Source organism: Panthera onca, chromosome E2, assembly GCF_046562875.1.
Source record: "Panthera onca isolate mPanOnc1 chromosome E2, mPanOnc1 haplotype 2, whole genome shotgun sequence".
Taxonomy (NCBI): Eukaryota; Metazoa; Chordata; class Mammalia; order Carnivora; family Felidae; genus Panthera; species Panthera onca.
In genome coordinates, this window is record NC_138353.1 from 657,647 (window position 1) to 680,516 (window position 22,870).

A 22,870-nucleotide genomic window follows, 5' to 3' on the forward strand; every position below is an offset into this window, starting at 1 on the left:
TTCACCATTAAAGAATGTGCCCATAAAACTCTAGGTCCCCATCTTCCAATTCAATAAAAACAGAACCCCAGGCCCATTCTCTCTGCTCCCCCTCTTTGCCTCCCCCTGCCCCCCCCCCCCCCCCCCCACCATTTCTCTCTCCCTACAGCAAACTTGCTCTGTGGCCCCAAGTGTGCCATGTGCTTTTCAGGGCCTGTAAGTAATCTTGTCTCTTTCAAAGTTTCCTGATGGTTATCACTGAGGGTGTTTTACAATCATAATAAGAATCACAAGGGTCATTCCAGACATTATATTGGTTATTGACAGGCTGAGACTGGCATAAAACACATGGCTACTATCACCATTTTTGCCATGTTTTCAGGTGTATGTAAACACATATCTGTCATTGCGTATATTCAAAGACTTGTTTTTCACAAGTTGCAAAGTGTTAAGTATATTTCTTTATGCCAGATTCTTCTCCAAAATGATTTTACCATACCATTCACCCAAAGTAGTTTATAAGATTCACTCATTTCTACCATATTATGGCACTTGGCAATGTCAGCTTACTGGTTTTGCCATGCTAATAAGTTTCGTTTCAGTTTGCATTTAAAAAAATTTTTTTTTAACATTTATTCATTTTTGAGAAACAGAGAGTGAGCAGGGGAGGGACAGAGAGAGAGGGAGACACAGAATCCGAAGCAGCTCCAGGCTCTGAGCTGTCAGCAGAGCCCAACGCAGGGCTCCAACTCATGGACCGTGAGATCATGACCTGAGCCAAAGTTGGAAGCTTAACCGACTGAGCCACCCAGGCACCCCATCAGTTTGCATTTTCTTTATTACAGAGAAAGTTTTGTAGGACTAAAAAAGAAAAAAAAAATTAATGTTTATTTACTTTTGAGAGGGAGACAGAGCATGAGCAGGGGAGGAGCAGAGAGAGGGAGACACAGAATCCAAAGCAGGCTCTAGGCTCTGAGCTGTCAGCTCAGAGCCCGACGTGGGGCTCGAACTCAAACTGTGATATCAATACCTGAGCCGAAGTCGGACATTTAACCAACTGAGCCACCCAGGGGCCTCTTCTAGGACTTTTAAGTTTATTATTACTCGCTAGAGACAGTGACAGAAGAGTGAGACAGGGAGGGACAGGGAGAGAGGGAGAGGCAGAGAGAGAAGGAAAGAGAGAGAGAATCCCAAGCAGGCTCTGCCCTGTCAGCAAGGAGCCAGACATGGGGCTTGAACACACAAACCATGAGATTATGACCTGAGCCAAAACAGAGTCGGATACTCAACCGCCTGAGCCAACTAGGCGCCCCTATTTTGTAGGACTTTCAGAACATTTTAAATGAGTTTTTAAAAAATTTGAGATATTACTGACATTAAATCTTGATACTACATGATAAACAATTATAGAACTTTTAAATATCTTCTGAATGGTGCATTTCATTTCCATTTTATAATATTTTATAATTAACAGAAGCCTTTCATTTTAATGTAGTTTATTTTGATGTATCTTTATGATGATGCTTTTTATACCTCCTTTGACAAAATCTGCTTTGTATGTTTCACAAAGGGAATTTCTTCCATGACCTTTTAAGAGCTGTGATTCTTCTTGTACTATAAAACCTTATCCACCTGAAATTAATATTGTACCCATTGCATATCCCATTGCACAGACAATATATTTATCAGCTACTATTAGGACTACTGTAGCCACAAGTGTAAATGCAAGTTGAACCTTTGGAAGTTTTACACAGTTTCAACTAATAGTGAATTTGATATCTGTGGTAGGTTGAATAAGGCTCCCATATATGGCAAAAGAAATTTTGCAGATGTGATTTTTTTTTCCAGATGTGACTAAGATAAGAGTTTTGGGATTGGGCGATTGTCTGGGATGGATTAATGTGGATGAGCGCTAAACATACTGACAAAGGTGGGGACAGAGGGAGATTTGACTACAGAAGAAGAGAAGGCAATGTGATGAGGAAGGTAGTTTACTCCACTGCAAGGAAGGTGGACAGCCAGCAGAAACTAGGAAAGGCAAAGAAAAGCATCTCCCCTGGAACCACTGTGCTCACACTTTGATTTAGGTTCAGAAGATTCATTTCAGACTCCTGGCTTCCAGAACTGTAAGATAATAAATTTCTGGTGTTTTAAACCACTAAATTTGCTACAGCAGCAATAAGAAATATCTTAATGCAAAAAAGGGTAAACTTCCTATTTGCTTGTAACAGGAAGCTGTATTTATTTTTTATTCTTATCTTTTTAAATGTTTTTATTTATTTTTGAGAGAGAGAGAGAGAGAGAGAGAGAGAGAGAGAGAGAGAATAAGTCAGTGGGGGGCAGAGACAGAGGGAGACACAGAATCTGAAACAGGCTCCAGGCTCTGAGCTGTCAGCACAGAGCCCAATGCAGGGCTCAAACCCACGGACTGTGAGATCATGACCTGAGCCAAAGTCAGACACTTAACTGACTGAGCCACCCAGGTGCCAGGAAGCTGTATTTATAAGGCACGGTCTCCACAAGAAAAGTTGGGGCTTTATAGTTTTATATAGGGTATTAGGAAGTTTGGTATTTAGTACATGCTGGGCTTTCAGAAATGGGAGTGTTTAGGGTTGGACAGACTTTTGGCTCTGTTATCACAGGCACTGGAGTACCTCTACTGTTCAGAAGGTTATTGTCAGAAACATGGCCATTGGAGTAAGGTACTTGCTGATTGGCTGTTGGGTAGGGGCCTGGGACTGTCCCAGTGTTGGCTGTCTTTCCAGACTGGAATTTATCACTGATTGATTGATTTTCAGAAGTTTAATAATGATGCTGTCCAGCTTTTAGAAGTGTAGTACTGGAACAAGACTGACTCCAATGGGCTGATTTTCAGAACCACGTGTATTGAGGGACAGTTAACTCAAATGAACCGTGGTTAGTTGTTCAGGATTTTGTTAAAAGGACACTCTTTTTTTTTTCTTGAATTTGAAAAATAAAATTCAAAACAATTTTTAAAGTTTATTTATTTCTTTTGGGAAAGAGAGAGAGAAAGAGAGAGAGAGCGCGCACAAGTTGGGGAAGGGCAGAGAGAAGGAGAGACAGATTCCCAAGCAGCCTCCGTGCTATCAGAGCAGAGCCTAATGTGAGGCTCAAACTCACAAACTGTTAGTTCATGACCTGAGCTGAGATCAAGAGTCAGACGCTTAACCCACTCTGCCACCCAAGTGACCTGAAAAATAACATTTTAAATTCCAAATGCCATCTGTTGATCTTCCCGTAGCCTATCCTGCAGGACAAAAATAAAAAAATTGTCTCATTGTTTTCTGTTTTTTAAGTAAGCTCTACATCCAACATAGGGCTTGAATGCACAACCTGAAATCAAGAGTCACATGCTCTATGGACTGAGCCAGCCAGGAGCCCCAGGAATTGTCTTGATCTTTATTTTTAGAGATAAGATTTTCAACTAGTGTTGTCATTTAAATGAGTCAAGTGTCTATTACTGTGGTGGGAAAATAGCCCTAACTGCTGATTTTTGGTGGTGTATTGAAAACAGCTGACCATAAAACACTTTAGGCATCCTGACAGTGTCAATGAACAATGCAGGACAAAGATCTCTGGAGGTAGGATATTTCCTATATATACACAACTCCTTGAAACCCCACTAATTAAGACAGGGCAGTTGTTCATTGAAAATACACGCGAGAAGAATGAATTACCATGACAACATAGTTTTGCTATTGATTTTTACCATTCTAACGTCCTCTAAATATCCTCTTTCTCTCTCCCTCCAACTGTTCCATGTTTCCAGGAGAGAAAAAAAGAATCAAAACTTGTAGACAAAGCTTGGACTGTGGTCAGGATTTCAATACAGACATGTGCTCAGCTTCATTCCTTTGTTTCTCATACTTCAGTACTCAGAAATTTTTTCCGCCATAATCTCAACTCCCTGTTCAGAAACCTACCCCAAAATATCACGTGAAATAGTGATTACTTCACAGGAGGATATGTGAGACACCTCATGGTGGCTCAAACATTTGACAATGACAGACCCTGTCCAAGCAGGAAATGACCTTGAAATGGTTGCATTCCTTTTCGACAGGTCTCAGATCTTAAAAGCAATTCTATGTATCTTAGGATACAGAGTAAAAAATATTATCTGGAAAAAAATGTCCCTTGCTGGGCTGGTAAAATCACCAATTGATTATACAAGCTGGAGAAAACTTTCCTGAGGAAATCTGTCCACTGGCTTCACAGCTGCTCAACATCCCTTTTTTCCCTTCCACTCAGTGGCCCTGTCTGGTCTTTTTCTCTCTTGTCCCTGACCAGAACTGAAGTTCACAAAACTGATCCTAAAGCTTCGTTGTGTATGTATTTAAAAAGCAGCCGGGTGATACTTATTAGCTCCCACATATGAGTGGACAGAGAGATACGGTGTGGTGTTGTGTCCTTTTGGTTTTGTGGCTTTGGGGAACATCTGAAATAACGTCTACAAACATTTCTGTAATCGGTCCGGAGTACACTCCACGGAATCCGGGTCCCGCCCCTTCTTCGAAGAGAGCGGGTACCATTTACCACGCCCTTCGCTGTGGCCCTTTGCTTTTGCCAGGAACCTCAGCCCAGGACCATTTGTCTGGACCTAAGGCTCATGGGAAACTACATTACCCAGAAGCCTACTCGCCGCACGTCCAATGAAGGCCCAGGAGAGCTGCGTTTTCGTGCGTGAGAAAGGCGACTGGGCGGGCCTGGCATCCTCCTTGCAATCGGCATTTTCTCACTTTTTGTTAGGATCTACACAAGCCGGGGCCTTTGAATGCTTGGTTAGGCCGGAGGCGGAGGCGTTGTCCTCGTTTCGTGGAGACAAATCCGAGGCTCGGCGTTGGCGACGCCCACCGTGGCCCTGCCGCTGGGGTGAGACTTGGGACAGCTGTGGTTGCGTCCCCGACCTAGAGCCGGCGTCTCCCGCCCCGCCCACAGAGTCCGATGGCTGCGGCTGCGCCCAGGTACCCGCCTCAGGTAAACGCGCGACACCCGGGCCCTCCCCGCCCTCCCCCACCCAGACCCTCCAGGCCCGAGCGCGGGGCGCCTGGTCGCGTCCCTGCGGCCCGGGTCCCGGTGTCCGGGCCGGGGAGGCGCTCGCGGGCTGGGGCCCAGTGTCTGAGCGCCGGCGTGACGGGGTGCGGGAGCTGGCAGTAGGGGAGGGGCCGTTTGCTGCAGGGCCTGGGCGGGACTGAGACGGAGTAAAACCGGTCTGGGGTCTTGCGTCTGCAGTATGCAGAGTGTGAGGGTTCACGCCTTGGGTGAGAAGTTGCACTCATTGGGAGGACTCTGGGAGCCATCAGATTTTGAGTAGAAGGACTTGGTGTGTGTGTGTTGGCGGGGGGGGGGGGGGGGGGGGGGGGCTGGCTTCAAAAGTAGCCACATTTTTTGCGCTCAGCAAAAATTAGATTAGGGAGGGCGGGGAATATGAATTCCTGGAGACCAGTAAGTACGTAGTGTACCGGGCTCCCAAAAGTGTTTTAACGATGGGTGAACCAGAGTAGTGCCAGAGGAAAGGGAAGAAGTGGTCGGATTCTGGATAGATTTTAAGGTTAGAACCAACACTATTTACTGCTGCAACAGAAGTGGCAGTGATTGAGAGTAAGGAGTGAAAAACTAACTTTTTAATTTTTGCTGTTCTATTGTTTTTCACGGACGTCTTGAAAATGGAAATCAATAAGTCAAAGTAGGAAGGTTTCAAGGGGATCAGAAGTTGAATTTTGGACGTGGTTGATTGTGAGATGTCTCAGTTTGGAGGTGTCACATGGGGTTTGGGGATGGAAGCTTTGGGGTTGTGGGAGAATGGGCTGGGTTGGAGATGGCCACAGGGTGAGGATGGTGATCTGGGCTAGGTCAAGGCCTGGAGATCAGAATTAGGGGTAGAATTCTTAAGTATGTTATTGTATTGTATTGTATTTTTTAAGATTTTAAAGTTATCTCTACACCCAATGTAGGGCTTGAATTTACAACCCCGAGATCAAAAGTTGTGCGCTTCACTGAAGGAGCCAGCCAGGCACCCCTTAAGTGTGTTTAGTTTCAAAAGTTTTGTTTTGTTTTGTTTTGTTTTTTTCAGGTGCACCTGGGTGGCTCAGTCAGTTAAGCCTCCGACTTCGGCTCAGGTCATGATCTTGTGGTTCACAAGTTCAAGCCCCACATCATGCTCTCTGCTAACAGCTCAGATCCTGGAGCCTGTTTCAGATTTTGAGTCTCCCTTTCTCTCTGCCCCTTCCCCACTTGGCGCTGTCTCTCCCTCTCTCTCTCTCTCTCTCTCTCTCTCTCTGTCTGAAAAATAAATAAAAAACATTTTTTTAAAAAGTGTGTTTTTTCTTTAAGTTCATTTTATTTATTTTGAGACAGAGAAAGCACAAGTTGGGGAGGGGCAAAGAGAGAGAAAGAGAGAATCCCAAGCAGGCTCTATGCTGTCAGGGAGGAGCCTGATGCAGGCTCAAACTCACCAACCGTGAGATCATGACCTAAGCAGAAGTCAGACGCTCAACCAACTGAGCCACTCAGGTGCCTCATGTCAGACTGTATTAAATGCATGGGAAAACTCCATACAGTCTGTTATAAAAGATCCCTCATTACTGAAATAGAGATAAGCTAAAAGGAATGGAGTGGAATAAGATATGAATACTAATAAGAAGGTTGGAGTGATTAATATAAGAAATGGTGAAGTTCAAAAAATATTAAAAATTAAAAAAAATGGTAAACTTCTGGGAAAGTAATATTACCAAAGATAACATAGGGATATTTTACAGTATCAAACAAGTAATTTAATCAAGAAAATACAAGAATGGTAACATACATAAGAACAGACCTTCAAAAATTCTTTTAAAATATTTTTATTTATTTTATTTTTTAAAGTAATCTCTGCACCCAACATGAGGCTTGAACTCATGACCCCAAGATCAGGGGTCTACCAACTGAGCTAGCCAAGTGTCCCCCAAAATTATTTTAATAATTAATAGAATACACACAAAAACAGTAAGGATATGGAAAACACAACATCTCGGCTAACTTGATTCAATAAATATGTATAAAAGATTGCTCCAGGGGCACCTTGGTGGCCCAGTTAAGTGTCCAACTCTTGATTCGGCTCAGGTCATGATCTCATAGTTGTAGGATTGAGCCGCACATCGGGCTCTGTGCTGGAGCTAGAAAAAGAAGAACAAACAACCCCAAACCAGTAGAAGGAAAGAAATAATAAAGATTAGAGCAGAAATAAAATAGAAACTTAAAACATAATAGAACAGATCAATGAAACTAAAAGGTGGTTCTTTGGAAAGATCAACAATACTGATAAACCTTTAGCCACACTCATCAAAAATTAATAAAAATTAAAAATAGAGGGGTGCCTGGGTGGCTCAGAGTGCAAGCCGTGTGTCGATCTCTGTGCTGACAGCCCAGAGCCTAGAGCCTGCTTCAGATTCTGTGTCTCCCTCTCTGCTCCTGTCCTGCTCATGCTGTGTCTCTCTCTGTGTCTCTCAAAAATAAATAAGCATTAAAAAATTTTTTTAATTAAAAATAGAAGACTCCAACAGAAGCAGAAATGAAAGAGGAGAAATAACCAACACCACAAATACAAAGGATTGTAGGAATATTATGAAACATTATATGCCAACAAATAGGACAACCTAGAGGAAATAGATAAATTACTACTAGGATCTTATAACCTCCTAAAACTAAATCAGGAAGAAGTAGAACATTTAAACAGACTTATTACTAGCAGTGCAATTGAATGAGTAATCAAAAATCTCCCAACAAAGGAAAGGCCAGGACCAGATGGCTTCACAGGTGAATCCTACCAAACATTGAAAGAAGAGTTAATACTTATTCTTCTCAAACTATTCCAAAAAATAGAGGAAGGAAAACTTCCAGATTCATTTTACAAGGCTAGTATTATCCTGGCACCAAAACCAGATGAAGACACTACCAAAAAAAAAAAAAAAAAAAAAGAGAGAGAGAGAGAGAGAGAGAGAGAGAGAACTACAGGCCAATATCTGATGAACATAGATGTAAAAATTTTCAACAAAATACTAGCAAATGGAATCAAACCAAACATTACAAAAATAATTCACTACAATCAAGTGGGATTTATTCCTGGAATACAAGGGTGAGTTCAGTATTCACAAATCAATCAATGTGGTACATTACCTCAACAAGAGAAAGAATAAAAACCACATGATCACTTGAGTAGATATAGAGAAAGCTTTTGTCAAAATACAACATCCATTCATTTTTTAAAAGTTTTTCTAATTTATTTAAGTGATCTCTACACCAAATGTGGGACTTGAACTCATGACCCCAAGATCAAGAGTCACATGTTCTTCCAACTGAGCCAGTCATGTGGCCCATACAACATCCATTTATGATAAAACTCTCAACAAAGTAGGTTTAGAGGAAATATACTTCACCTTGATAAAGGCCATATATGAAGAACCACAGCTACCCTCATGCTCAATGGTGAAAAACAGCTTTCTCCCTAAGATCAGGAGATAGACAAGGACATCACTGTCACCACTTTTATTCAACATAGTACTGGAAGTCCTAACCATAAAATCAGACAACAAAAGGAAATGAAAGGAATCCAAATTGGTAAGGAAGAAGAAGTAAAACTTTCACTATTTGCAGATGACATAATACTTTATATAGAAAACCTGAAATACTCCACCAGAAAATTCTAAAATTGATAAATGAATTTGGTAAGGTCACAGGATACAAATTAGTTGCATTTTGGTGAGTCTAGGTGGTACAGTTAGTTAGGCATCCAACTCTTGGTTTCTGCTCAGGTCATGATGTCTTGTTTTCATGGGTTTGAGCCCCACATTGGGGTCGTACGCACAGTGTGGAGCCTGCTTGGAATTCTCTGTCTCCCTTGCTCTCTGCCCCTCCCCCACTTGCACTGTCTCTGACTCTCTCAGAATAAATAAACATTTAAAAAAGTCAGTTACACTTTTATTTACTTTTTTTAAAGTTTATTTATTTATTTTGAGAGTGTGAGTGCAAGAGAGGAAGAAACAGAGAGAAGGAGAAACAGAATCCCACGTAGGTTCCACACTGTCAGTGCATAGCCTGACGGACTTGAACTCGCAAACCATGAGATCATGACGTGAGCAAAGATCAGGAATCTGGTGCTTAACCAACTGGGCCACCCAAGGGCCCCTCAGTTACATTTTTATTCACTAATAATGAATTAGCAGAAAGAGAAAGTAAGAAAACAATCCCATTTATAATTGCACCAAAAATAATAAAATGCCTAGGGATAAACTTAACCAAAGAGGTGAAAGACTGTACTATGAAAACTATAAAACATTGATGAAAGAAAGCGAAGATAACTGAAACAAATGGAAAGATATTCCATGCTCATGAATTGGGAGAGCAAATATTGTTAAAATGTCCATATTATCTAAGCAAACTACACATTTAATGCAATCCCTATTAAAATACCAACAGCATTTTTCACAGAACTAGAACAAATAATCCTAAAATATGTATGGAACTACAAAAGACTCCAAATAGCCAAAGCTATCCTGAGAAAGAACAAAACTGGAGGTATTACAATCCAATTTTCAAGATACACTACAAAGCTCTAGTAATCAAAACAATATAGTAATGGCAGAAAACAGACACATAGATCAGTGGAACGGAACAGAGAGCTCAGAAGTAAACCCACCATTATATGGTCAATTGATCTTCAACAAAAGAAGCAAAAATATCCAGTGAGAAAGATAGTCTCTTTAATAAGTGGTGTTGGGAAAACTGGGCAGCTACATGCAAAACCATGAAACTGGATCACTTTCTTACATCATACACAAAAATAAAATGGATGAAAAACCTTAACGGAAGACCTGAAACTATAAAAATCCTAGAAGAGAGCAGAGACAGTAATTTCTGTCTATGGCCATAGCAACATTTTTCTAGATATGTCTCCTAATCAAGGGAAACAAAAGCAAAAATAAAATATTGTGACTACATCCAAAGAAAAGTTTCTGCAGAGCAAATGAAATGATAAAACAAAAAGACCACCCCTACTGAATGGGAGAAAGTATTTGCAAATGATATATCTGATAAAGTGTTAGTATCTAAAATATATACAGAACTTCTACAACTCAACACCAAAAATACCCAAAGAATTTAGTTCAAAAATGGGCAGAAGACGTGAACAGATAATTCTCCAAAGGCGGCATCCCAATGGGCAACAGACCTGTCAAAAGATGCTCAATATCACTTATTATCAGGGAAATGAAAATCAAAACCACAATGAGGGGTGCCTTGGTGGCTCATCTGGTTGAGCGTCTGAGTCTTGATTTTGGCTCAGGTCATGATCTCACAGTTCGTTGAGTTCGAGCCCGACATGGCAGTGCAGAGCCTGCTTGGGATTCTCTCTTTCACTGTCTCTGCCCCTCCATTGCTTGCTCTCCTGCTTTCTTAAAAATAAGTAAATTAGACACACACACACACACACACACACACACACACACACACACACAATGAACCTTACACCTGTTGGAATGGCTAAAATAAAAAACACAAGAAACAACAAGTATTGGTGAGGATATGGAAAAAAAGGATCCCTTGTGCACTTTTGGTGGGAATGCAAGCTGGCAAGATGGTATGTATATCCAAAGCAATATTTTTCAGCGATAAAAAAAGATGAAATCTTGCCACATGCAATAATGTGGATGGACCTAGAGGGTGTAATGCTAAGTGAAAATTGGTCAGAGAAAGACAAATATCCTATGATTTCACTTGTATGTGAAATTTAAGAAAGAAAGTAGATGAACAAGGAAAAAAAATGAAACAAAACAAGATTTTTATTTACTTTATTATTATTATTTTTTTTAATGTTTATTTTTTTGACAGAGAGAGAGACAGAGCATGAGCGGGGGAGTGGCAGAGAGAGAGGAAGACACAGAATCTGAAACAGGCTCTAGGCCCTGAGCTGTCAGCACAGAGCCTGACTCAGGGCTCGAACTCACACACTGCAAGATCACGACCTGAGCCGAAGTCGGACGCTCAACCGACTGAGCCACCCAGGCGCCCCAACAAGATTTTTAAATATAGAGAACAAACTGGTGGTTACCAGAGGGGAGGTGGGTCGGAGATGAGTGGAAAAGATGAAGGGGAATAAGAGTACACTTATCATGATGAGCACTGAATAACACGTAGAATTGTTGAATCAATATATTGTCCACCTGAAATTAATATAACACTGTATGTTAATTATACTGGAAACAAGAAAATCAAGAGAGGATATCTCCAATGTCTAAAATTGTGAAGGGATCAATACATAGTCCATACAAAGAAATAGCATTAATCAGAGCAAGAAATAAGACTCCAGTCTAAATGCCCAAATTATGAGCGGTCAGAAGTGGGTACCCAAGTGGCTATCAGGCATGTGAAAAGTATACAAACACATTTTAGTTTAGAAATTAATACCAAATACAACTGTCTTACAGAACACATATTAGAATATAAAGAGAATTCTAAGTCATCTGAAAAGTATACTAGAACTAACCTCATGAATATTGATACAAATAACATTAAGACTATATTAACAAAGTTCAGCAATGTATAAAATGTACTATACACCATAACCAAGAGAGATGTATTCCAGTGATGCCAGGCTGCTTTAATATTAGCAAAACATTATGTTATCTAACATATTAAACAGGTTAAGGAAAAATTATCGTATCAATTGGTACAAAAAATTCACTGGCATAAGTAAATGTAAAGTGCTGTGTACAGGTTCTCTCCCTTTACATATATGTATGAATACACATATGAAGCGTAGACAGACAGATGTAAGTGAACTATAGTCTATATAATGCATGGAACACAAAAATTGAATGATGAAATTGTTACAGGTCAATTCTATAGCATCAAATAATAAAATTCTTAGGAATCAGAATAATATGTTTAAGTTACTTCATTACATTCATTAACAAAATTTTTTTTAATGTTTATTTATTTTGGGGAGAGGGAGAGACAGAGTGTGAGCAGGGGAGGGGCAGAGAGAGTGGGAGACACAGAATCCAAAGCAGGCTCCAGGCTCTGAACTGTCAGCACAGAGGCCGATGTGGGGCTGAACCCACAAATAGCGAGATCATGACCTGAGCCCGTGTTGGATCCTTAACCCTGACTGACCTATCCAGGCGCCCCACATTACATTCATTTTTAAATATTTTTTGAAAGCTACAAAGTTATTTGAATATTACTGAAAACTTGGTTGTTGAAACCTACAAAACTCTTCTGCTGAGAGAAATTAAAGGTGTCCTAAATAAATGGTGTGACATTTTCCATAGAATTCATTGGCTTTACTTTTTCTCCCCAGAAGTGTACAGTACCCCGTTTGGTCTTCAGTATCAAGGGACGTTGTCCTGTTGGGACACTGAACCTGGTGGGTATGAGTCAGGAATTCAGTGTGAGCTTCCACTGAATACACAGATCCATGTGAGACCCAGTTTACCTGAGGGTGGCTGGGGACAGGAGATGAGCACCTGGAACCCTCAGAATCAAGGGTGCAGGTTAAGAAGATGTGGATGGTCAGGAGTCACTTTCTTTCCTCCGGTGGGAAGGGTCTGAAGTGCTGTTGGGAGAATGACCAGAGGATAGCATGTATTTCCCGAGGTAATAAATAGTTCCAATCACCATATGTTTTGTATACTAGTATTTCCCCACGTCAGAAATGAGGAAGTGGAGGCTTGGAGAGGTGAGGCCATGCTCAAGGAATCATAATCAGTAGTGGAGTTACTTACTGCAAACCCAGGTTAGCTTTCCTCTAGAGCTGAGGCCCTGAAGTTAGATGCCATCTGGCAGATTCCATTGCCAATTGGAACCTAAACACTGTGTGATTGGTTGTAATTCAAGTTCAAAGTTTGTGAATTTGAACAGAAGATACAGAAGAAATGTGCTACAAAATTTGAAATGATGTCCACCCTAAGCTACAATTCAGTCCTGAGGAAAAACATTTTTTTAATTTTTTTTTTTAATGTTTATTTGTTTTTGAGAGAGACAGAGACAGGCTGTGAGTGGGGGAGGGGCAGAGAGAGAGGGAGACAGAATCTGAAGCAGCCTCCAGGCTTTGAGCCGTCAGCACAGAGCCCTATGTGGGGCACGAACTCATGAATTCACGAACCGTGAGATCATGACCTGAGCCGAAGTCGGATGCTTAACCGACTGAGCCACCCAGGCGCCCCGAAAAATATTTTTTAAATTGTAAATCTTGAATCATCTTGCTTAGAAAAACATCACCTTAGTGCAACAGGCTACCCAAAACACACAGAAACGTATAGCATTCTGTATGTTTGATTGTTTTTTCTTAGAATAGTTTTGAATGTCACAGGTTGTACACACTGTTCCATCCTTTAAAAATTTTAATCATTTCTATTAAGGCTACTTGTTGGTCTGGGGTATGTGTATTTGAATTTTGATAGATACGGTCTTTAAGTCTGCAAATGGGCAGCACGGACTCCTCTTCGGCCACATGGGTATATGAGAGCCCAGATTGGTGGTGATGAGGATTGTATCCAGCACTAAATGTGCACCTTGCACCATTTTAAGTGCTTTATACATAACTTCACCAATATATACAGACTGTTTTTTCCTGCCATTTTAATGAATGGAGCATTATGTGTGAGAAACATTTAAACAACTGCACAGAGGTCTACCAGGGAGTTTTTGTCTTCATTTTTCATTTCACACCCTGGAGGTGAAACTGTTCCCCTTGTGTCCCAAATTAGGAGGGGTGAGGCTGGGATTTACGAATCCTGAACCTCCAGAATAGCCAGGGCCAGTTCATTCATGCTTAGGACATGGGACACCTGCTGTGGCTTGGGAGCAACTGGCAGACTTAGCACACGGTAGGCTCTCAATAAATGATTTCTTTGCCTTCCACCTCTGACCACCCTGACTTCCTGTCTGACCCCCGTGGGGTGGTAGTCACTACAATACCCAGAAGGCTCTGCATCATGAGGTGGCAGATCCCAGCCAATGATGGGCCAGGAGAGGAGGTCTTTTCCTGCCAGTGGTTCTGGTCACAGCAGAACTTCCAGAGTCATCCTCCTGGTGGCTAGTTTGTTTTTTTTTAAGGGAGGTCTGTGTGTGTGTGTGTGTGTGTGTGTGTGTGTGTGTGTGTGTGTGTGTGTTTCTTAATGTTTATTTTCAAGAGAGAGAGATTGACAGAGCAGGAGTGGGGGAGGGGCAGAGAGAGAGGGAGATGCAGAATCCGGAGTGGTCTCCAGGCTCCAAGCTGTCAGCACAGCACCCGACACGGGGCTCAAACTCACGAACCATGAGATCATGACCTGAGCTGAAGTCAGATGCTTAACTGACTGAGCCACCCAGGTGCCCCAGATTGTATTTTCTGTTTGTTACTTTACTAGGGCCTGTTTTGTTTGAAGTGGATTGTGAGAAGAAAGTTAGGGAGTTAGAGGTGACTCAAAATTGTGAACATGCTGCACTATGAACTGAACTGGGGAAGTCAGTCGTAAAACTAATGTTCAGAGGATTGGGTGGAGATAAGGAAGTTGTGACTACTGAGGATAAAGCATGTGTATAATTGATGAAATAATGCCTCCCAAAGATGTCCATGTTCTAATCCCTTGAACTTCTGGATATGTTACCTCACGTATCACAAGGGACTTCGTGTATATGATTGAATTAAGTATATTAAAATGGAGAGATTATCCATTGGGCCCAGTGTAATCACGGAAGAATAGAGTCAAAGAAGATTTGAGGAAACAAACAGAGGTCAGAGTGGTAACATATGTTGGCTTTGAAGACAGAGGATAGGGCAAGGAGTCAAGGATTGCATGAGCTCTTGAGAAACTGGGAAAGTTAAGGAAACAGATTCTTCTGTAGAACTGCCCAAAGGAACACAGTCCTGATTTTATCCTAGTGAGTGTTATTTTGGATTTATAGTCTCTAGAGTGGTAAGGAGATGAATTTGTGTTAAGCCACAATGTGGTAATGGTTTGTTACAGCAGCTATAAGAAACTAATACAACGTGCAGCAGAGAATTGGAAGAAGGCTGCAGGTACCTGAAATACGCATGGAGTTCTGGGTGCCTGAAATTGAAGGAAAGGTCCAGACTGAGAGGCCTTCAAAGCAGGAATGGGGGCTTTCCTTTGGCAATTGGGGCCACTTGAGGTTTGTTGCAAGATGGGATCCCGAATGTACTGCCAAGCGTTCTCTCTGTGCTCGTTGCAGGGCAACATGTGAGGAGTCTGGTGTGGGCAAGAAGAGTGGTGCTAGGTGACTGAAGGTGTGTGTGGGGGTGTGGTCTGAGAAGTGACGTGCACGAGAGGGGAGAGTGTCCACTGATGGTCCTGCAGCCCTGCTACTGGGGGCTTCCGTGAGAGCAGTGAGTCTAGGTTTATGTCTAGGAGGCATGATTTAGGGCACCCCAGAGGAACTGGCAGGCACATGGGGATGTGGCTGAGCCTGACATTGTTGTGGGTAGAGTGGGGATACTCAGTCAAGAGACTTTTCCTGGACCCCGCTGGCCATGTCATTGCAGGGCTGTGTGATCTCTGAGGACGTGTTTGTGTACTTCTCGTGGGAAGAATGGATGCTCCTTGATGATTCTCAGAGACTTTTATATCAGGATGTGATGCTCGAGAACTTTGCACTTTTAGCCTCACTGGGTAAGGTCCGCACACCAATCCCATCTTCTTTCTCTTTTTCGCCACGGACCGCTGTGTCCTTCCCTGGTCAGATCACAGGCACTGCTTCCCTGCCAGGCTTCCTGGAGTAGGCGCTGTGGGTGCCAGGTCTGAGCCGTATGGAGTGTTCTCGCCTCTTAGTGACCCCATCCCGAAGCCACACAGCTAAGGCTTTGGGAGTCACAGCGCGTGGTTTGCCCCATGGATGCCTTTGTCTTGGGCATTTTCTGGGCTGGTGAATCTCTCCAGAACTATGGTACCTCTGTGCCTAAAGTTCCTCTCCCTTTTTCTAGGTGGCATTTTCTGGGGCTTACTTATACCAGGAGTTTTCAGGACCTTTGTGCCTGCAAAACCTTCCTTCAAGGTTTTTGTTTTGGTGATAATTTTTTTTTTTTTTGAACTTGTGGAGCATCGTGGGATGAGTTGCTCTGGCCGGTAGTGGCCACTCACCTGTTCTGTGTCTCCCTCAGGAATTGCACCCTCCACATCACGCTTAGTCGCACAACCAAAGCAAAGGGAAGATCCCTGGGTGCCTGACCGGGTGGATGTGACCCCAGCCACAGAAAGAGAGGCTCAGAAGGGACCTGGACCTGGTGAGTGCATGTGGGGGAGGGCCATGATATCAAGGCGGGGTTCAAAACCAGCAGAATTAACTTTGCACACCAGTGCTTGGTTTCAAGGCTGGTGGCCACAGAGTATTCCCATCCTTCCCCGTTCTTGACGTCGTCGCTTATTTCCCGTCTGACTTGGAGCCCCTTGCCATCTCTCATTTGCCCTGCACCCGGTCTTCTCCACTGCTCAGTCCGCGTTGCTCTGCAGCGTTGACACTTCACGTGTCAGGAGATGGGCCCATACCCTTAAATAATCCTCGAGCACCGGCTATACACTTGTAAGTGGATCTTCCTGGGCCTGCGCGTGCCCTTCTGCCTAGCACTCCCCTGTCTCGGCTGCCAGATTCCTCCCGGAAGCCGTTTGCCGTACTCTGTGCACATATCCTTGTCTTCGGGGGGCTTCCGCCATTCTGTGACCTTCAGAGACCCAGTTCTGTGTTTTCAGCCCATTTCTTAACCTGTCCCAACCTCCCTTGTCCCGTAAACGGTCCTGCCGATGTGTTCCTGTATGCGTCACACACTCATTTGTGACGGGGTTGTGCGTCCGCAGAGTCCAGCATGCGTGTCAGCAACGCTTCTCTGGTTTCAGGTTGTTGGTGTGCAGTGGGGGATAATGATACATCCTCTGTCTCCTCAGAAGGAGTGTCCCGGGTCAGGACTCCCGAGGCAGGTGCGAAGACCCGCCCACGTGACAGCTCTGGCTCAGCGTTGAAAGAAATCTTATACCTGACTGAACGCCAGCAGGGAGAGGCCAGGCCGAAGCCGCCCGCACGGGGGGCGCGCTGGAAGCAATGGTGGCTCAGTGCCAGCCTCCGTCAGCACCAGAAGCAGCCTGCTGGAGAGAGGCCCTTCCGAAGAGGTGAGGGCAGGGCCTCCGTGAAAAGCTGCAGACCCTACGTGTCAGAGAAGACCTCCATGTGCACGGAGGGTAGGATGGACTTGCCAGCCCCCTCTGGCCTTCCTCAGCACCAAGTCCCCTGCATGCCTTTGAAGCCCTACAAGAGCACCGGGCTTGGCGGAGCCCTTCACACCGGACAGAGGCATCACAGGTGCACTGAATGTGGGAAAGTGTTCACCCGCAAAGACACGCTTACGCGGCACCAGAGAATCCATACTGGAGAAAGGCCTTATGAGTGCAGCCAGTGTGGGAAACTCTTTAGCCAAAGCTGTGACCTTTTCAAACACGAGACCATACACACTGGAGAAAGGCCGTATGAGTGCCGCGAATGTGGGAAATTTTTTAGACAAATCTCTGGCCTCATTGAACATAGGCGAGTTCACACTGGCGAAAGACTCTATCAGTGCGGCAATTGTGGAAAATTCTTCAGTAGTAAGTCTAACCTCATTAGACACCAAGAAGTTCACACAGGAGCAAGGCCTTATGTATGCAGCACGTGCGGGAAAGAGTTCAGCCGCAAACACACGCTCCTTCTGCACCAGAGAACTCACACTGGAGAGAGACCTTACGAGTGCAGTGAGTGTGGGAAGGCCTTTAGCCAGAGCTCTCACCTTAACGTGCACTGGAGAATTCACGGCAGTGATTATGAGTGCAGCAGATGTGGGAAAGCCTTCAGCTGCATCTCTAAACTCGTTCAGCACCAGAAAGTTCACTCTGGAGAAAATCCTTACGAGTGCAGCAGGTGTGGGAAAGCCTTCACCCAGAGGCCGAATCTGATCCGGCACTGGAAAGTTCACAGTGGAGAGCGGCCTTATGTGTGCGGCAGATGTGGGAAAGAGTTTAACCGCAAACACACACTTGTTCTCCATCAGAAGATTCACACAGGAGAGAAGCCTTAATACTGCAGCAAATGTGGGAGATCCTTTAGTCAATGCCCCAACTTATAGTTCATTTGAGAATTCCCAGCAGGGATCGTGTGTGCATCGGACATAGGACAGCCTTCACCCAAAGACTAAACCGTTTTCAGCACGGGAAAGTCTACCCTGGACAAAGGCCTCAGCTGTACAGCGAATGTGCTGTCTCCTCATTCAGCCTGACTGTTTCCCCAGAGTGAAGCTCTGAGAGCAGGCTTTGTGAGGGAGCCATCATTCACAAGTCGTAGCTCACACTTGTGCACATCTACGCTGGGGAGATTCCTTGGGAGCGCCTGGTATGTGAGGTGCGTTCGGGAGCTGTGTTGCACGTTGTAAACTGCTGAGCCCCTTTGCCAGTGGCAAAGCCGCCCTACCGTTACCATCTGGCAAAGCTCCACCGTGTGTGTCTGTCGCTTCAGCATGCTCAGGCAGGCGGGCCTCTGTGCTGTCTCCACAGTCCCTTGCAGTCGTGTTTGGCCTCCACGGACCATCAGGGGCCTCATTTCCTTCCTTTTGTCTGGGTTAGGTATGGCAAGAGTTGGCTCACGAGATGGGTTTTCCAGGAAGCTTGCAAAGGTTTGTCTTCATGGACTTTTTGATCTCGTGTCATGCTCTCTGTGGATGTCTACGGTCTCACGTCATCCAGCCCCGGAACTGCATGCCTCTCGTTGCTCGTGTTTGTACAATAACAAAATGCTTATTCTTTCAGCCATTTTTAATCTTGAGGGTTCTGTTCATTGTGTGGGGGTGTGTTGAGGACATAGTTGTGTTCTACCAACATGAAAGGATCAAGTTTATGGGAGCCCCCAGTTTTCCATGTCTCAGAGAGGACAGTGTGATGGCAGAGAAAAGCTCTCATTCCAGGTTTGGCCTAATTTGTGCTGCTGCCCGAGGTCTTCTGGGAAAGACTTACGGGCTTTGTGGGACCTGTCATGTGGCCCGGGTCCGTAAGTAACTGTGGAGAGGTAGTTGTGACAACCTCCAGTGCATCTGGAAGCAGAATGAGTTTGGTCCCTGGTTCCTATGGAATGTCTCATGTCCCCAGGCACTATGAAGAGGAAACTGGCCTCTGGTACCTGGCAAGGAGCCTGAGTCAGAATTCGGTAGGTAGATGTCACTGGCTGGAAGAGCTACAGGAGCCAGGCAGGAACTATAATGGATACAGGAACAAAGTGTAATTAATTTGGGGCTAGAGAGATTGCAGCACGCTAGAGGGGATGCCCCGCAAGAGGTACCTGCTTGGATATTCCCCAACTATGGCTGAACAGAATGAGAAGGTGCAGACATTTTCAGGACCTCCAGAGCTGCCTCCTGTGGCCAAGACCACTTGCAGGACAAATAATCTAAGTATTTTGTGGATTTTCTTAGACTCTGGATGGCTCAAGTCAGAGCTCTTGCTGTGCAGGCAGGAAAACGGGTTGAGAGAAGGGAGATCTGGGATTCCAGGGATGTGGCTTTTGTGACTTACCCAGTGTTCTTGGTGACTTATATAGAAACAGTTTTCATTGGTTGCCAATTGACACTGCCCCTGTGGCAGGACTGCTCCCAAGGTGTGAGAGGAGAGACGATGAAGTAAACAGGGTTGCCTATAGGATTTAATTTGTCTTTCCTATTTTCTTAAGATGGACCATGTCATTTATTTGAGAACTTCCTTCTAATATAGTCATTTTGTAAGTTTCCTTATAATGACTATGTTAGCATTCCCCGCATTTTGATATATTGTGCGTTTGTTTCATCTAATACAGAATCAGTTTAAAATTGGCTAAAAAAGTTCTAGCTTTATTTTCAGGGACTTCTGAGTATCTGGCTTTGACACTTGGCTAAGATGAGGGCCATGCATTTATTATGTGTTGCTTAATACCCCAAATTTCCTGACCACACCTAGTTCCAGTTTGGGTTGGCATAATCGTCAGATAGTCTAGCTTGACTGTGTTACCAAAAATGCATAAAAACTCCTACCAGTATCTTCTGACTCTCTGTAAGCCAGGGCTCATTACTCTGGGAATGAACCACAAGAGTGTGTAAATAAGAATCTGGGAAACTACCTGGATGTTTGACCCCCAATATGCTTTTAAGAGAACCTTACATACGAGTGTGCTCTGTGGAGTCACGCAAGTATTTTCAATTACAATGTGTGAAATGTTTGCAGTTGGTGATGAGGATGGGGTCTTTGATATGACCCTTGATTCCAGTTCAAATAATAATGACTAAGAGGGCAGTGCCTGGATGGATCAGTCGGTAGAACATGTGACTCTTGATCTCAGGGTCGTGAGTTCAGTCACCACATTGGATGTGGAGCATACGTTTAAAATATGACTAAGGGGTTATTACACAGGAAGAAAGATGACAGAGGCTGATGAGAGGATTTTTATTAACAGGTTGGTTACTAGGCCATCCCTGAGTTGAGTATGCATAAGTGTTGTACTCAACCAGAAGAAAAGCAAGTGAGAACTGAACTCTGTAGGTCCAGTGTAAATGGATTGCAGATCAAATACAAACTAAGAGGATGTCAGCCAAGAATACGGTTCCTTTGCTGCCCCTCCCCCATTATTCTAGCAAAAGTAAATGGCATCAGAGAAACAGCTAGAGGCTCTTAAAGCTGTAGATTATAGCGTGTGGTTCAGTATACCATACCTTCTATCTCCATCCCTCTGAGCCAGCTGGTGATTGACATCATGATAAAAGGGGAGATAAGGGGCACCTAAGTGCTCAGTCGGTTAAGCATTTAAGTGTCCGACTCTTGGTTTCAGCTCAGGTCATGATCTCATAGTTCGCGAGTTCGAGCCCTGTGCCCAGCTCTACTCTGACAGTGCAGAGACTGCTTGGGATTCTCTCTCTCCCTCTCTCTCTCTCTGCCCCTCCCCTGTTTGCTCTTTCTGTCTCTCAAAAATGAATAAAATTTTTAAAAATTAAAAAAATAAGGTGTGGGAGACAATATGATGTGAGGCATGATATTATACATCTCTTTATTCAGCTCTCTTGAATGGGGCTTAATGCTGGGAGAAAGATAAGGATTATTCAGAAGAAAGGTAACAATTTAAATAAAAGAGTTGGAAGAAATCTGAGAATAACTGAATCAGATAAAGATGTTCAGGTAGTTGATTAAAAGTGACACTAGGTGCCTGGGTGGCTCAGTTGGTTAAGTGTGCAACTCTTAGTTTCGGCTCAGGTCATGATCTCATGGTTTGTGAGGTCGAGCCCCACCTCGGGGTCTGTGCTGACAGCATGAACCTGATTCTCTGTCTCCTCTCTGTGCCCTTCCCCTACGCACATGTGCTGTCTCAAAATAAAAAAGATTATTTAAAAAATGCCATTAAAAAGGAGAGGGTAGATGCAATAGTTACTAAAATTTTGATGGAGCACCATAAGAAATTGATACTCTGTTCAAAGAACTGGGACAAATTATTTCAATTGATCTCAGTCATGATAAACTTTAAAATATTAAGATTATAGGGGCGCCTGGGTGGCTCAGTTGGTTAAGCGTCCAACTTCAGCTCACGGTCATGATCGCACGGTTCACAAGTTTGAGTCCTGCATTGGGCTCTGTGCTGACGGCTCAGAGCCTGGAGCCTGCTTCAGATTCTGTGTCTCCCTCTCTCTCTGCCCCTCCCCCACTCACGTTCTGTCTGTCTCTCTGTCAAAAGTAAGTAAAACATTTTTTAAAATTTAAATAATAAAATTATATTAAAAAAAGAGGCCTCTATAATCTTTTGAGAACCTGTTCTGATGCTAACCAGGCAAGGAAATGCAGAGGATTATGATTGAATGATGGGCAGGCCCGGGTGTCATGATCTTTTAGCAGGGACCCCAAGTCTACTTTCATTGGTATTGGTAACATGACCTGAAGACAGTACAAATTTACAATTGCTAGGCTTGTTGATATATGTATTGTTATAACTTAAAAGTCAAATGAAAACTGAGAGGGCAATATGTGATGATTGAATGTGATGATACTATAGAAGGCTTGCAGGTGAAAGCATAGTCCACAAAGGAATTTCTGGATAGAAACCATGTATGGTTGTTGCCTCCTCCTGGCCATAGTGCATTATTGGAATAGATATGATGTCATATTAATCTACTTAGTCCTTTTTTTAAAAGTAAGCTCTATGCCCAACGTCGGGCTTGAACTGAGGACCCCAAGATCAAGAGTTGCATGCTCTACCAGCTGAGCCAGCCAGGTGCCCCAAGGATCTTTTATTTTATTTTTTTGTTTTGTTTATTTATTTTGAGAGGGGGGGAGAGAGAGAGAGAGAGAAAGAAAGCAAGCATGTGAGTGAGCGAGTGAGGGGCAGAAAGAGAGGGAGAGAGAGAGAGAATCCCAAGCAGGTATCGTATTGTCAGCACAGAGCTCAGTATGGTGCTCTGTTCCACGACCCTAGGATCATGACCTGAGCCAAAATCGAGTCAGATGCTTAACGGACTGAGCCACCCAGGCGCCCCCAAGGATCTTTTAGGTGCAGCTGTGTGAGCATTTGCAAATTCCCATTTAACGGTTTCATAGTGTGTGAGGAAAGCTGATGGATCTGAGAGGTTAACTATAGATTTTGGAGGGCTTGATAAGTTGTAACCCAAACCCTCACCCTAAATTGTCAGCTGTATTTGATATGGTATCAACAGTTAAAGCTCAGGGGCATCATTATTTTGTTTTGGATTTGGCTAATGCCTTCTTTTCCATTGGGAAGCCAAAGCATTCATTAGGGGTAGACCCCAGTATTCAGATACTGTTCCCTCACAAGAACATTTTCAATAATCTGGCTGAGGGGCGCCTGGGTGGCGCAGTCGGTT

At 43.7% G+C, this 22,870-nt stretch overlaps 2 protein-coding genes across 2 annotated transcripts in view; both read left to right on the forward strand.

Annotated features, from left to right (window-relative positions):
• Positions 1–4,577: 4,577 nt before the first annotated feature.
• Positions 4,578–21,695, forward strand: ZNF671 (zinc finger protein 671). Its single transcript, XM_078438590.2, has 4 exons — positions 4,578–4,961; positions 15,518–15,644; positions 16,133–16,255; positions 16,863–21,695. The coding sequence occupies exons 1-4, from the start codon at positions 4,650–4,652 to the stop codon at positions 18,068–18,070; spliced, it is 1,770 nt and encodes a 589-aa protein (XP_078294716.2). The 5' UTR covers positions 4,578–4,649; the 3' UTR covers positions 18,071–21,695.
• LOC132691070 (uncharacterized) overlaps positions 4,942–22,870 on the forward strand; it is a 233,498-nt gene continuing 215,569 nt past the window's right edge. Inside the window, exon 1 of the mRNA XM_078438566.2 lies at positions 4,942–4,974. Within this exon, the coding sequence (XP_078294692.1) occupies positions 4,942–4,974 (33 nt within the window). The remainder of the gene's footprint in view (positions 4,975–22,870) is intronic.